The 17,194-nt window shown below is 41.4% G+C and overlaps 1 protein-coding gene across 1 annotated transcript; it reads left to right on the top strand.

Annotated features, from left to right (window-relative positions):
* The first annotated feature begins 379 nt into the window (after positions 1 to 379).
* On the top strand, positions 380 to 16,600 carry emx3 (empty spiracles homeobox 3). Its single transcript, XM_005937045.3, has 3 exons — positions 380 to 1,105; positions 10,745 to 10,929; positions 16,433 to 16,600. Exons 1-3 carry the CDS (start codon positions 739 to 741, stop codon positions 16,598 to 16,600), a joined length of 720 nt encoding a protein of 239 aa, XP_005937107.1. The 5' UTR covers positions 380 to 738.
* Positions 16,601 to 17,194: the final 594 nt, after the last annotated feature.

Genomic DNA, 17,194 nt, shown 5'->3' with positions numbered 1-17,194 from the left:
TTCTGTCTTATTTATTCGTTTTTTTCTTTTTGTTTGCTTCAAAAATTACAAATAATTACTAAGATGCGCAAACTGTCTCTTAATCCGCCCACACACACCGGGGTCAACTGTTTGTCACATTTCCACGATAAATAAATTTCTTTAAGCACATTTCCCTCTCACTAAACGAACATTAGAAGATAACCAGATGATGATTTTTAATTAGACAGCTCATATTAATCATCTCTTCTATGACCTCATCACTCTCATCATCATCCTCCTCTTAATCATCCTCTTCATCACTGTCAGTCATTATCATCATCACCTTTAACATTCCTCCTCCTCCTCACCGTCATCCTCTCCATCAACAAAATGGCTGTCGGGGCGGCTGCCTGTGCGCATGCTCGGCGCACACCTCTGGCAGAGAGGGCAGGTATCAGTGCCGAGGCTCCTGACTGACTGACACTCCCGGCTCGACTCACACATCAGCGCGCGGCGGCACGAGGCAGGAGGACACGCGGCCGAGGATCACCCGGAGCCTCTGAGCACTATCACCCCGACAGCGGACCCACCCCGGGCACAGGTGAGAGGAAACTTCGGCCCCTTCCCGGTGCGGAGTGTCCGGATTTGCGCTTTTACGCACAGCGGAGAGTCACCATGGGGGGAGTGGGAGTGTGAGCTCCCCGAGTCCGCGGACCTGGACTGACTGGACGGCGGGTCGTTGAAGAGTTGAGCGCTCGGTCTGCAGCGGTGCTCACGATGTTCCAGCACGGCGGAAACAAGAAGTGCTTCACCATCGAGTCTCTGGTCGGGAAGGACGGAAGCAATCACGGCGGCGGCTCCGGGGAGGAGCCCATCCGGCCCACGGCGCTGCGCTTCCCGGACTCCCTGCACCCGGCCGCTGCCGCCGGAGTGTTCGGCTCCTGCTTCCAGGGGAGCAACGGGAGGACTTTGTTCCCGGACATGGTGCTGCAGGAGCCCGGCACACACGCACAGGGCCCCGGCGGGCTGCCGCTGCACCCGCTGCAGATCCCCCCGCAGAGCTTCTTCAGCCCGCAGCACCGGGACGCGCTCAGCTTCTACCCGTGGGTGCTGCGGAGCCGGTACCTGGGACACCGCTTCCAAGGTGAGCCGGGAGGAGGAAGGGTGGCGGGACCCTCGCACTTACTCCCGTGGTTTCTGTCGCGTTTTAAACGCTTCCAGGCTCTTTTGGGGTCACACCCGGTCTCTCCACACTCCGTGGGTCTTTTCTCTAACGTGAGCGCCTGCGCTGTCTTAAAATAAACGGGTTCAGTGAGCAGAGAGCGCACCAAACTCTCTGAGTCTTCCTCTTAGTTTGACATTTAATTGTTCTCTGGTATTATTATTATTATTATTATTATTATTATTATTTTAAACGGTAGTTTTGATTGGTTTAATTTCAGTTTGGGTTGAGAAAGAAATACTCTGCACTCTGCAGATTCAGAGCTAACAGGATTTTGTAGTAACAGACTGAGTCACTGTCAGAGTTCAGAATAACACAAACAATAATCTGATGTCATTTGGATGTTTTCCAGACTCTAAAAACCAAAAAAGTATCGATGAACTAACTTTGTGTGTGTGTGTGTTTCCCCTCAAACACACACACACACACACACACTATAAATCAGAATTTGCTCCTGTGTGAGTATGAAACTCCCACCTGTAATATCAATAATGTTATTATTTAATAATCTGCGTTAATCTCGTCTTTCTGTCGGTTTTTCTGTTTTTTAACGATGTTGAATTTTTTGCTCCTCCAAACTTTTCTCATTTTTTTTCATTTTTTCCCGTAGACAAAAACTTTTTAATTTTAAAGCTTAGGTGAGATCGACGCGCGCCGATTAAAGCGGCAACATGTCACCGTTTTATGCTCAGGTGATTTATGTGTTATTGATGAAGGTGATTATGGATCCAAACTTTCAACTTTTCTAAAAACAAATCAAATCAAAACAACAACAAAAAGAGATTAAAAAACCCACAATTTCCTTTGTGGACTAAATATTCAGAGTCTCGTTTAAAGAGTCATTTCGTTTTTCAGGGAACTTTTTTTTTTTTTTTAAAGAAATTGATTATTGGGAGCTGCTCTTTGATTGGTGATCGGAAAAAGCGCAGCAGCTAAAATCAGGCCGCAGAAATTTTTAAAATATCAATAAAAAAATCTGATCAGCTCAAGTAACGAAATGTTTTTCTATCCTAAACACGGACATAATATTTAAATAATTTATTCAGTGAAGCCATATAAATGGGTCAGGTGTCTAATAATAATAATAACAACAACCATAATAATAACAATAATAATAATAATAATAATAATAATATGAAGAAGATGGCCATAACAGGACAAAAATAAAACAATAATATTTTTTTTAATTCATTTTTTGTCTTTTTTATTTCCATTAACCATAAAGCAAGAAACAAAACAAAAAATCTTATTTAATCATGCTACTCGAGAAATAAAATAAATTAAAAAGAAAAGGAAAATAGTAAATAAAACAAACATTTTGTATATTAGCTAAACATATGTAACATACACTAAACAAAGAATACAAAATTGATAAACTCAATTATTGGCAGTCATAAAAAGTCTAATGAAATTAATCATTTAAAAAAATCAAAATGTTGTGTAAATGAATTTGTCTCACAATTTAAAAAAACTATTTTATTTGATCTGGTTATGTTTGTAACATTACATTTTTTTTTCATTAAAAGCAAAAAAAGCAAATTTCTTCAGGTTAGTTAACAGAAAACATACAAAAAAGTAAAATTTTAAAGCCTGGAATAAAAGTGTGAAAACAAACAGGGGAAAAACAGTTGTTGAGAATCAGTTCAAATATGAAACAAAACAATTTTATTAAATAAAAGAAATTAAAATAATAGGGTTTTTGGAAAATAACCAAAAACACACATGCATGTGAGCTCACAAACTCAAATAAATAAATAAATAATCCTGACACTGAACAGGCGAGATTCACCTGACAGGCTGAACCTGAGCTGAGCTGCAGCTCGGTCATGTTTGGTTCACAGGTTTCACAGAAGTTTCAATAACGTTTTCGTCTCTCGGTTTAACTCTTAAATCCAGTTTCTCCGTGACATCACGTCTCAACGTTTTTATGAATCGCTGCTGTTAAAAAATATATATAATTTATGAGAAAAAATTGAAGCCATAAAGTAAACTCAGATTGTGTCAAATAAAAACCTGAGTGTTGGCCCGCTTTGTGATATCTACACATTTATTTATACAGTTATCTATGTTAGGAATATTTGTAAGATTTCTGTAGCCTGTTTTTGTTTTTTCAGTCCCATTACAACAACTTTATTTACATTCACGACTGGATCCAGTCATCATTTTTAAAGAAGAGACTCAGAAATCTCTGTTTCAGCTTCAGTTTACAGCTGATTTATGAGAGGAAACATTTTATCCATACTATTTTTTTTAATTATACAATTAAATATCTACGTAATTGTGGGGACTTAAGGAAAAAATACATTTTGCTTTAAACCCTTTTGTAAATTTTCAACCAAAGGTAAACAAAAATAAATCTTTTCAGAGTTCAGTGATTAAAACAAGATAATCTGCTGCTTTTCTTCTATGACTGTTATTTTTATTTTCAGTTGAATTAATATTTTTAGAGTTTTAAACATTCCAAGGAAGTTTTGGTAATTTGTTTAACCTTTTTTTTGCCCAAGTTAATCAATTAATCACCAAAATGTAAATTCTATTTTTTCTCAGTTATAAATCAGCATTTTCAGAATTCACTGCCCAGAGAGAGAAAATATTTTTTCTGATCCAGATGTGTCCTTCAGCTTAGCACATCTTCGGATTTGAAACAAAAATAAACATCCCAAACACTTCAAGTTCAAAAGGACCGCAGCTTTGGGATTATTTTCAGCAGCGGATCGATATAATGAACATTTGTGGCAACGTGTGTGTGTGTGTGAGAGAGAGAGAGTGTAAATAGAGTTAAACTGCAGAGTTACCTTTCCCTCAGGTGAACTGATTAACCTCCCCCCCGGCACACACACACACACACACACACACACACACACACACACACACACACACACACATGCTTCAGCTCAAACTTCCTTTTTTTCCGTCCAAACAGATTTTTGATTTCTGGCTCATCACATTTCTGCATTTCATCAAAATCGAGCAGAACCTCTTTCATAAATTTATTTTTGGTTGTAGTTCGAAGCGTTGTTTTCCCGCTCCTGCCCGCCGTTTATCTACTCTTTGGGAGTTTGGATCTTTTTGTTGTAATCTTTAGTCCTGTTGAGTTCTGCTCTGGTTCTTTGTGACTCCTTGTGGCAGTTTTTGTATTTTTGTGTAGTTTAGAGTTTTTGTGGTTGTTTCCTTTGTTGCAGATCTTAAGTTGTTTTGAGTTTTTCGTTTTGCGTCCCTCTGCGATTGTGTTTTCGACTCTTTGCCTGACGTAACTTTACAATAAGATGAAACTAAGTCGACGTGTTTGGAAAAAACCCAAAAATCAAACGAGTCAGGTTATTTATTTATTTATTTTTACATTTCTTAATACTTCTGCTGATTGTCTGTGAGCGCCTGTGAACCATCAGTTTTTGGTTCTTCTATGATTCCTTTTGTTGTTTTTGCTCAGGCCTTTGGTTTGGTAATGGCAGCCAATCAGAAGAAGGTTGTATTAAAAGGGGGAGGAGCTAAAACTGCTTTTGTCAGACTGAGGATGAACTGAGAGGCCCAGGCTGAGATACTGGGGGATTATGGAAATGAGCAGTATGGGTCGCCGTACTGCTCATTTTTTATTTATTTATTGTCAGAAAAGTGAAATCTGCGTTTTAAAGACCGTTAACCTTCAAACATGGCGGCGTGTGCCATGACCCACTTCCTGTTTATTACAGACTAAAACCTGAACTCTGGTGATGTTCAGCATCTGTTTCAGTGCAGATGTGCAGATGTGACATACCCGTGACATGTTTCCTGCTTCCCGAAGCACTTTAATCATCATTAATCAGACATTTATATTCACACATCTAAAGGCTTAAAAAGACTTAACTGACAAAATAATCATCAGCCCACAAAAATACTTTGTTTTTTCAAGCTGAAATATGAAACTGCTGGAGATGGATGCTCTGATTTTTTTAATGAACTATAATTTAAGTTCAGCCAGAAAATCGTCTATTTATTCTTTTCAGAAACATCAGCTGATAATTGATTGTAATGATTCACGATCGATGGAGCTCACCAAGGAACATTAAAATTGATCTTAAAAACAAAGAGAAGTTGTTTTACATTTCTTTGTCACTGTAAGCTAAGTTTTTAGCTCGAGGCTTCGTCTTGAGCTCCAGTTTGGATGTTTAGCTGCAGTCTCTTTAAGCTTTTCTACAAACCACGCAGGTGTCATTAAAGACGACCCTCACGGGCGTCTTTAGTTGTTCTTACTTCAGTTTGATGAGCGACAGTTCACCAGTTTCATCCTGTCTCTCAGCTCCAGAGAAACTTTTCATGTAAACCTGTTTGACTGAAATCATGAAAGTGAAAGTTTGAATAATCCTGCTGACAGACCGGACCGGTCACATGACCTGCTTCTCTCCCTCTCGGAGGTGAAAACCCCCCAGCGAGGCTGCAGGCGTTGGTTCTGCTGCGTGAAGCTGATGTTGATGGTGTTTTTGAGGGTGCGTTAGCTTCAGTCTCGCTGTGGGCGCGCTTCTTTATTTATGTGAAGCTATTCAGCCTCCTCCAGATGTGCGATTCAGTGTCGGAGTTCAGGTTTCTGGCTGATTTTGTGTCTTTTCTTTTCGGAAGTGACCTAATTAAATGTTCTTCTTCACATCTGACAGAAATTTTAAACAGAACATGAATGTGTGCACAGTGTTTTCTACATTTTAGAAGATTTTACAGTTTATTTGACGTCACAAACTCCTGGACTTCTCTAGTTCTCTATGAAATAATCATGTTTAATATAATAATTTCACATTTCCTCGTTTATTTATCTGAACATTTATTGGAGCGTATCTTTTCCCAGTCAGGGTTAGTGCAATGAAAGTAAAACTACAACTAGGTGATAAAAATATTTCAGGTAACAGGTTAAAAAAATAAAAGTAACATAACTGCATTCTATGCTTAAATAAAAAGCTAATAAATAAATAATAAAGTGTAGGGTAATGTGTTCAGTTTTAGTCTTTGTGCGTAAACGCGTGAAGAGCTTTGCAAGGCAAATCAAGGTAACACTGAAACTGATAAAAACTCAAACAAACAATTAAAAAAACCAAACAAACCGCAGTGAGTCTGCAGGCGCTGACTTTGTCGTATTTTTGTGTTTTGCTGGTGTTTCTGGGCTGTTTTCCAGCCTTCAGCTGCTTGTCTTTGTTCTACTCGCTCGCCTTCCCTCGGACTCTCACGCGTGACGGGGACAGCCCGACTGTAAATTGTGTGTGGTGTATGTGGTGGAGACGGCGGCGTTCGCCTTGATTCCACTGCAGAGTATGAAACTTCAGGTGGAGGCGGGAAACAAAAGAAACAAGCAGAAGCTTTTAGTCTGGAATCTGAAACCACGTTTTTCTGAAACCTGTGTTTTTACACGGGGACGTTACATTTGAGCTCGAGTCGGTCACGCTTTACCTCTGCTGGCTGTTCCAGATGTTTATGGAGCTTAATTGTGAAAAAAGGACTAAACGATCTTTTCTTGTGGCGCCTTTTCTGCTGGGTTTTTAACTTTTGATCTGGAGGTTATAAATTATTCTCAAAGCTTAACATGATCTACTTTTTCCTGAATTTCCCATTTTTATCAGCTTTTTGTGCAGTACATTAGGAGGTTGTTTGTTTAATGAAGGACTCACAGTTCATTTTTTCTCTTAATGATCAACGTGTCGCTCGTGTGACGTAGATGCAGCTGAGAGACGTGAAACTGACCTGATGAAGGCCGCGCGCTGAAACGCGTTGGTTAAGTCTTTATACTGAAATGTCGCTGACGCCTAAACTTCTCCTTGTTCTCTCTGGACCTTTGAATAGGATGAAGTTGTGTCATTTCTGTTTTCAGAAATGTTCGTGAAGTTCGGACGTTTCGATGTCACGTTTTTATTTTATTTTATTTTTGAGTAAAATTCATAAACTGACTTTTATTATTTGTTAAAAATTTAAATTTAAAAATTTAAATCCTGCCAACCGACTAACACGTTCTTCTTCTTGTGTTTCAACCTTTCCAGTGCGCTCGCTGCTGATTTTTCCCGCCATGAAGCTGCCGCCTCGGAGCTTCGCGACCTTTGACCTGCCTGAAAATCTCACCGTTGTTACATTAAAACATCATTTGATACTCAACAGAACTATTTGCAAGGCGAGGCGGCCATGAGTCACGCCACCCGAGTCCGCGTTTGCATATGAATGTCGCTTTAGAGACGCTAAGGTGGGATAAAAGGCGTGAGAACGTGTCGGCAATTGTCCTCCTCGCCTCCACGAAGCCGCCACCGTTTTTGCGTAACGCGCATCGTCCTCGGGCAGAAGTCGGATTTGTTTTTATGTAAAATATTAAGAAAGATATTTCCGTGCGATTTTAATAAACGGTCAGAAAACGAGTAACACAAAGAGAAGCGGCGGCGACGCTCTCGCTCAGATTTCTTTCACCATGCGCGTCTCACAAACAAATGAGCGTCTCGTTTTCAGCCTGTGATCGGTAAAACGATGATTCACCGCAGTAAAATCTGACCGCAGATCAGATTTAAGCGCGTGTTAGCTGGAAAATTAACTTCATCATCTTCGTTTCACGTAGCTAATTTACATTTCTGTGGCTGACGTCTGAAACTGAACTCGCTTCTGTTCGGCCAGTTTCTCAGATTTGCACAAAAGAAGATGTGACGCGGTTAAAAATGAGCCCCGGCCGTCGTCTTCAGACGTCCCGTTTTGTTCAGAGAAAGAAAAATATTCATTCAAAGCTTTAAACTGATGCTTTTTCTAAAACTCAACCGTTCGCCTCACGTTCCTCGTTGGTCAGCAGCACATTCGTCTCTTTGTTCAGGATTTGAACTGGCGAACGTCTCCTGACGGTGATTGGAAATATGGACGTTTCACCTCAAATCTATGCAATTCAGTTCAGTTTCCTTTATGCGGCGCCAAATCACAGCAACAGTCACCTCAAAGTCCAAAACAGACGGCGGAGAGTTTGTTTAAACTCAAGGTGGCATCGTCCTCTTTGACCCGCTGTTATCTGTCGTCACCTCTCCAGCGTTTGTTTGTAGACCTGAAGAAGCCTCTTGGATGTGAGCGGAAACGTCTTCAGACACTTAAAGAAGTCCAGTCGTTTTCTTTTCAGCCTCTCAAGTCTGCCATGACCTCTATAACTGAGAACTGACACGAGCGGCACATTTTCACATCCACGTTAGAGTCACACTGAAATTTAGATTTTTTTCCTGTTTGCTGTTGCTAAGGATCTAAATCTGATAACGGGAACGAACGCCTTTTAGGAACGTGGGTAAAATCCACCCTGACACTGGTGACCTGCTGGTGGTCTGACGGATGTTTGCAGGTTGAGTGAAGACAGGAAGTTTGCACTGAGTTTGCCTGACAGCTGGAAGGATTTGATGTAAAGACAAAGGCGGACAGTTTCAGCTCCCTGCTGTCATTTTTAGATGATTTTCTAGCATCTCTAAAAAAAAATCTTTAGGGACTGTTTTTAAATTGCATTATGTAGAAAACGTGCTGACCTCGGTCCTTCATGTGTTGTAAAGTAAATATCTGATCCTGTGGCTCTATGAATGTCAAACATGCGAGTAATTCACATCAGGAAGATGAAGGAGAACCGAAACCTGCCGTTTCTAAAACAGTTGATCTGGATTTGGTGCATGGTGTCATACCTGGGTTTAATCTGTGTGAAAGCCTTCAGCTGGTTTTAAAGAATAATCTGTACGTTGTTTACGAGAAACTAGAAATTAAAGTCTACAGACCTCCAAATATTTCAGGGACTTGAAGCGTCTGTCGTTCTGTGCATCCCTGAGCTCCAGGCTCACAGCTGTGGCAGCAGACATTTACCCTCAAACATCCCGAAGACTGAGCTCTGGGAGTTTTTCAAAAATCCAATTTTAAAACATGAAAGATGTTTGAGGGTTGTTTTTTTTTTAACCTCTGACCAAAACCAACACCCAAAACATTTGTTTTTTCATTTTTAAAGCTTTAATAGAAAAAGTAATCACATGTGTTCACGAAACTTGACTACTTGTTCTCTCAACACCGTCATTTAGGACCAAAGTAACCTGAAAGTTGGCAGTTCTGACCCAGATGTGGCCCACATCTGTAGTTTTCTTTAGGCCTCCGCTCGTCCACAGGTCCTACTTAAACGAGCACGGCAGGTGTGCTTGCTGATGCCCAGACGTGTCCGTCGCCTGTGTTTTAATGTTTGTTTCCCCTCATTTTCAAATTCCTGCCTTATTTTATCTAATCTCGCATTTTTTCTTTGGGCTCCAGATTTTGCTGCTTTGCATTTCCGTGAAGCACTTTGTGACGTTTGTCTATAAAAGCTGCTTCTGTTTTGGACTAAAGCAGTGAAATAATTTCCCAGTTTAAATCCTGCCATATGTTCACTTTTCATTTCCTGGTTTATAGATTTTAGTCCCACAAACTCCTGTATAAACTTATAAACGATATCCAGACCTCTGACATTTACCTGGGCACAAATTAAAGAGAAAACGGAAGCGATATTCAGATTTCTGTTCTGGAAAATCATCCAAATGAGTGGTGATTTCAGCAGATAAAGCTTCATTTGTATATTTAAAATTAACATTTCAGAAAAAATGAAACACAAAACATCATTCGCGGGATTCAACTGGGAAAGTTTGAAAGTGCAGGCTGTGGTCAAGCTGCACATCCAGATGCAAATGTCAAACAGACGAGGTGTTTGTTCAGATTAGCCAGAGCAAGCAAACACACACACACACACACACACACACACACACACACACACACACATAGACACACACACACACACACACACACACACACACACCGTGCTATAACAATGATGAGCTGTGCTGCTGCACATTCCTGTCTCTGTGAGGATCAGTGTGCGATTGCTACCCAGAAAAAAAAATCCCACATTAGACTTTACTATTTCAGGAGTAATTGATCAGTTTGCCTGCTTACTGCTTGTAAAAAGTAATTCAAGCCACTTACTCCAAAATGTCACCAATGTAGTTGTCATCTATTAATGCAGCACTACACTTTTCATGTCATGAAATAAAATGAAGATCTGAGAGCAGAATTTGGTGAAAAAGAGTCAACATAAAAATGTTGGTGAGTCACGCAGTAGCCTGAAATGATTGCCACTGATCTCCAGATGAGTTAGTAATTTCACAGCCTGCTGTGCCCTGGATTTTGCCTTTAAGGCCACAAACAGTCCAGCTATGAGCCTGCAGGCTCCGCTTGGGGTATTTTAATCAGAAAATAAAACGTTTGTGAGTGTTTGTGTGTATTCAGACTTCCAGTCAAAGAGAGCAGCTTTGCATGATTCACGATTCAAAATAATCCTTCTTTATGTCACACTGAACCGTGACCAAGCTTCTCCCTTCATCCTGCCTGGAATGAGCTCCTCCTCCTTACACCAGCTTTCCTCTAATTGGCTCTCCCTCAGGGGGAATATGCCCCCCCCCCAATGACATCACAAGTATCCAAGATTAGAAAAAACTGACAAACTGAGTGGTCGGAGCAGCAGGGCTCACTGAACATACACTAAACTTATTTTTACAAACTAACTCAGCTCTGTGTGTGTGTGTGTGTGTGTGTGTTCAGGTGAGGACAGCAGTCCGGAGAACCTGCTGCTTCACGGTCCATTCTCCAGGAAACCCAAACGGATCCGGACGGCGTTCTCGCCTTCGCAGCTGCTCCGCCTTGAGCGAGCCTTTGAGAAAAATCACTATGTGGTCGGAGCGGAGAGGAAGCAGCTGGCCAGCGGGCTGTGCCTGACCGAGACACAGGTAGGCATCATGGGAAACCGAGCAGGAGGAGCAAGGCATGATGGGAGGAGAAGGCGGATTTAGCAGAGAAAATGATGATTTCACAGTTTAGCGGAGAATAAAAAAAAACTTCTCAAAAACCGCAGGGTGAATTTAAACGAGATGAATGGATGAAAATGTAAAAAAGCGTCAAAACATGAAAACGTGAGTGAATACATGAATCAAAAGCAAATTATTTAAAAAAAATGAATCTATTGGACTCTAATTTGAATGAAAAGTGATCAATGAATGGATGAATAAACAATGAAACACTTACATGAGTCATAAGTTTCTTCAAAATTAAAACATTTTTGGAAAATATGAATGAATGAAAGTTAAGATTAAATCTTCCACCTAAAATATTAGTGAATGGATGATTAATAGAGGCATGAACAAGTGAATAATAACAGTCTACGGTGAAACAAGTGGAAAAGCAAGATTAAATAAATAAGTCTTCAACCGTGATTTAAACAGTGGCATAGAGTCAGACGCCCGGATAGCAACAGGAAGATTGTTCCATAAGACTGGGGCAGCTACAGCAAACGCACGGTCGCTGCGAGACTTCAGCCGAGAACGAGGTTGCTCCAGAAGAAGTTGGGTAGCAGATCTAAGTGCTCTGACAGGAGTGTGTAACCTAAGAAGCTCATTGAGGTAGCTCGGTGCCAAATTATTGATAATTTTGTATGTGAAAAGTAGTATTTTAAATTGAATACGGTATTTAACTGGCAGCCAGTGCAAGCCAGCAAGAACAGGAGTGATGGAAGAAAATTTCCTGCTACCTGTCAAAAGGCGTGCTGGACAGTTCTGGACAGTCTGCAATCTAAGGAGAAGGGAGGAGGAAAGGCCAATGTAAAGAGAGTTGCAGTAGTCCAACCTGGAAGTCACGAATACGTGAATACGTTTTTCCAGGTCATTATGCGGAATATAGCGCTTAGCCTTAGAAATGAGGCGCAGCTGATTAAAACTAGACCTCACAACAGCAGACACTTGCTTGTCAAATGTAAACGAGCTATCCAGTAAGATGCCCAAATTACTGTCATAATCAGAAGGGGAGCTAGCAAAAGGCATCAGAGCAGCACACAATTGGTCACGGGGGATTTTACTATCGTACACCACGATCTCCGTTTTCTTTTCGTTCAGGACAAGAGAATTACTCTTGAACCAATCTTTAACTTCACGCATGCATTCACGAAAATAGCGAAATGACATAGCAAGATCGTCAGTAATCTCAAAATAAATCTGTAAGGCAATATTATACTTCTCAAAAATTGCTCCAAGAGGGAGCAGATATAGTGAGAAGAGAATAGAGCCTAATACAGATCCTTGAGGCACACCACAGGGTACAGGTACCAAGCAAGATGAGAAGTTCCCCAAATTAACCAAGAATGACCTGTCAGTGAGATAAGATTTAAACCAGTTGAGGGCAGTGACTCTTATACCCACAGTATGCTCAAGTCTTAGTAGAAGAATGTTATGATCCACCATATCAAACGCAGAGGAAAGGTCCAATAAAACCAGGACCACAGAGCGTCCAGAATCAGTGCTTTTTACTACTCTGTCTATGAACGGATGACCTAAAACAGAGAAATGTCTTTTAGATGAAAGCATGAATGCATCAATTAAATAAAGTACTCAAATGGTACCAAAAAAATCATCTTTGGATAAAAAAAATGAAGAAAAACTTAAAAAAAGAGTTTTTTGAATGCTAAATGGAGAACAAAGATTTCATTCAGAATGAATGGATGACTGGGTGGATGAATGGAAGAGTGGTGGATGGATGAATGGATGAGTGGGTGACTTAATGGATGAGTGGATGAATGGATGGATGGATGGATGAGTGGAAGGATGAATAGATGAGGGGGTGGATGAATGGATGAGTGGAAGGATGAATAGATGAGGGGGTGGATGAATGGATGAGGGGGTGGATGAATGGATGAGTGGAAGGATGAATGGATGAGGGGGTGGATGAATGGATGGATCGGTGGATGGATGAGGATAAACTGCCCATAAAGAACAATATTTTAGGCAAAAACCAAAGACTGAATAAAAAAATACAAAATACAGCGTGAGAATAAGAAGAGGTGAATGAGTGAATCTCTTAAATAAAACACCTCACAGTGTGTGTTTGGGATTTGAACCTGTAACCCTACCTGTGTTGGTGCCTTGCTCGCCGGGCTCCTTGCCATCCGTCGGGATGATGCTCTGTCTGGCGTCAGGCTGCTGGCTGGGATCCAGCCTGGAGGAATGGCGGGGGGAGGAGTGAGTCGACGGTTAGTCAGCTCCCGCTGCCTTTTCTCAGGGCTGATCAACAGTGTTTGTCATCGGGTCGGTGCGGTGATATGCGCCCTGACGCCAGTGATTCACACACCTTTTTTTATGAGCTAATTTCACAGCAGAGGACAGGAAGACAGGCAGTGAGTGATCCATCAATCAGCTGGGAATCAGCCAGCAGCGGTTATTAATCGCACATAAATCACAGCTCTTTGCAGTAATGATCGAGTCGCTCCTGCAGGACGTCTCAGGGCTTTCCCAAAACATCAGCTTCAATCAATAAACAGCCATCACTGGAAGGCCACTGGGGGGGGGGGGCCCGATGAGGGGCCGCAGTAGGAGTATCGCTTACAGTGACAGCACCTCGAGGGCATGTTGGTCTAACACAGCGGTTTCAAACATCCGGCCCGTGGGCTACATCAGGCCCGCGGTGTAATTGTATTCGGCCTGTCAGTATGCGGGAGCCAAATCTTCAGCCCTGCAGAGAATCCATGCAGGCAGGGGCGGGACTTTATTTTGAAACGGAAAACCATGCAGCCAATCACATGCAGACAATAGTGGTACAGGCCAAGTACACAGAGAGGCGGGGAGTCTGATTTAAAAAAAAATCAGGAAAAAGTGAAGAGATGGGTGAAAACGTAAAATGAGCAGCATCTGGCTGCATTTCAGTGATTTTGGAAAGCTGAGTGTAGAATTTATAAAATTAGGATCTGGATGAAGTCATACGCGTTTTTAGTTTCAGTTATTTCCCATCATGGAGGACAAAAGGTTTCAAACCTCATGTGTGTTCTCACTGCTAGTAGTGAATCCATATAAGCTTTTATGAAAACACTGGATAAAAAATGGCTTCCTTGAAAAAGATTAAATTTACAGTTCAGTGTTCAATATTACATAAAATAAAGTGTGTTTGAATGGCAGAGATGCAGAGATGTGTGCATGTGGCCTGAATGTGCGCCTGAAGCCATTTATTATTATAATTTATAATTCTTGTCTTGTTTGTTCTGCTGCTCATTGCAAACAAGCACAAGCAGACATTGGACTTTTAATTGTATTTTTACAGCTTTTCCTACTGATAAAAACTTCCCTCATGGCCATTCATACTACACAAAGTAATTAAGCAACAAACAATTAAATTACAGAGAAGTTTTCTTTTCACTTTCTATGGTAGAAATTTCTGAAAACAAAAAATTGGACCGTGGACGATGAGCTACCACAACTTTTTCTGTAATTTTGCTGACAAATTTCTTTCTTTGTCTTTATCGTGTCGAAACAGTTAAATAAAGGGGAGTTTCACTGGTCCACTGATCAAAGTGGGCTGTATGTTGCCCTCCATGTAAAACGAGTTTGACAGCCCTGCTCTAACATTTGCAGGATCCAGCCTCGGAGCAGTTTATTGGTCGATCTATGTGAGAGTGAGGACATCCTCCGTCTAGAGTTTAAAAAATGAGCAATGTTTTATTCACTGAGGCTCCAAACCAACGACTGAGGTCATTAACTCATCAGGAAGGTGCTCACTGAGGTCACAGGTCATGGCAGACTTCTATATAACCTGAACATTTGTCTAACAAGTGGCCATGGTGGCCATCACAAAGAAAGCAGGGTTAAGGCACCTCTGCACCGGCTTCACTTTTCAGACCTGGACGGTGCTGTCTCTGGATCTAGATGTTCCAGTGGCATTTTCCAGTTCCTGCTGGTGAAGCTCGAGATATTCCCGGACTAGGTGGGATATATAATCTAGCCCAGCACCTCCAAAGACCTCCGAAAACATGATCTGAAAAACAGGAAGAGCTTGGTTATCCTGTTGTTCAGATCATGGAAGTGATATCGGACAGAGCTGGAAAAAGCTGACGTGCTGCTGGAGAAGCTGATTTGGGTAGTTAGTATCCAACACCTCATTCTTAGGAATGGAAGACAGATAGAGTGACAGCTTTGGTTAAAGTCCAGCCCCTCACTCTGGGGCTACAACTCTCTCCCACACAGGTTAGTCATGTTTAACTGAGGCGGATTTGTTGTTTTCAGTCCTGAGGCTCTGAGAGGAGCCTGATAATCACTTTCCTTTGCTTCATCTGGAGACTAATGAGCTCCTGACTCTTCATTTAGTTTGAGAGTGACGAGTGTGACCTGTGGTGCAAGAACCCAGCAGGAAAATCCTATCTTTAACTGCCTTCTCATTGAGAGCTCGAAGATCTGATATTATTAAAGTGTCACCCGAGGCCTTGGGGAACGATGTGTTTCTATCATGTCTATCTGTATCCTGCCATCCAGATTTACTGTCGATTCAGTCGGCAGATTGTGCAATGTGAGCTCGCTGCAAGCTCGATGAGTTTTAACAGTTCTGCGTGTCACAGCCGTGTTTTACCAGCGTAGAGGTTTTAAATCACTGCGAGTGCGAGACTCGCACACGTGTATCATCAGCACTGACGGCAGCACAGGATTCCAAAGAGTAGCTCTCAGAGTTCTCGGGTGTTTATTTAAGTAATACTTGTGTACTCGTCACATGTGCAGAATAAACACACCTTCACTTTGTTGTGCAGTACCTCAACGTCTTCAAGTCTTCTTGGGAATATGATCTTCCATCTTTAAATACTCTGCTGTTCTCTGTGCCACTTATGGACTTCCATCGTCATTTCAGCTCTGTCGGGTCTGACGAGCAACCCCACAGCATGATCATAACTCCACCGTGGAAGATAAAAACTAAAAACTAAAGCTAGATGTGAGAAAAGAAAACCATTAAAAAATGGACATTTGTGTGTTTGTAAAACATCTAGAAAATCAGTTTTGTGAAGATTTTTCTGTGTAAAAAGAATCCAGTTCACAAACAGTTTCTAAAGGTTTAAGATGGTTGGACTGTTCAGTCGGATTCTTGCATAAGCCTCGAGGGAATAATAAACGGTACATATTTATTTCACTTTATACTGACAACTGAGGTCAGTTTAATTCAAACTAAATGTGACGGAGAGAAGAGCTCTTTAAATTCAGAAATCTAAAAGATCTTCTTCACACCAGCTGTAGGGTTTGTTCTGGTTGTTCATACATTTATGGACAAGAAATAAAATATGAATAATTTTAATTAAATCTAAAACAATAAAAGAGGCTCTTAAACGAGTCTAAGAGAGGGAAATTAGTTTTAGTCGAAATCTTTTCTCCCTGTACCACAGATTGAATAATGTCTTTATTCAGGTGTGCTCAGCCCTACGTGTGTCTCTGTGTGCAGGTGAAGGTGTGGTTTCAGAACCGCAGGACGAAGCACAAGCGTCAGAAGTTGGAGGAAGAGTCTCCTGAAGCTCAGCAGAAGAGGAAGGGCAGCCAGCACGTGAGCCGCTGGAGAGCTGCGACGCAGCAGGCCAGCGGCGAGGACGTGGACGTCATTAGCGAGGACTAGAGCGCAGCGATCGCACCGTCACGAAGCTGTTGATACACAGAAACACACACATACACACACAAACACAGAAACTGCCCCTGGGTCAGGATAGCTTGAAGACACCTGCAGGCACACAGCTTTTATTTTGAAAGGCACTCCAGTTCTTTACATGAGGTGAAATATCAGCATCAGAACAATCAAATCTGCTTTTAAGATTGTTTTCCAGGATGTAAATAAGTTCACTTTTAATGTGATTTAAAGTCACATGAGATTTTTCATCCAGGTAAAATAAACTGACCGGAAGCGCCAAAGCTTTCAGTCGGATATTAAAACCAAACTGAAGCAGCTTCAGTTCACATGGAGCACAGTGCATCCTTATGTCCGAGAGCCTGGACAGTGAACGCACCACGAGGCCCTCCTCAGCCCTCAGTGTCTGAGGTGCAATGTTAATTATTCTTGATCTGATAGAATGACTGAGGACGGTCCCCATGATCTTATTTTGGAAGTTCACTAAATGCTAACTCGCTCGTCCCGCTTCTTCCTGTAAATCACTGCGTTTTTCAAAATTTTAGAGACCCAATAATATTTAATCGCTGTGAAGGCTTTTTTTTTTTT

This window comes from Haplochromis burtoni, unplaced genomic scaffold (genome assembly GCF_018398535.1).
Source record: "Haplochromis burtoni strain Fernald_Lab_line unplaced genomic scaffold, NCSU_Asbu1 Contig_217, whole genome shotgun sequence".
Taxonomy (NCBI): Eukaryota; Metazoa; Chordata; class Actinopteri; order Cichliformes; family Cichlidae; genus Haplochromis; species Haplochromis burtoni.
This window is presented reverse-complemented; position numbering and strand designations above follow the sequence as displayed.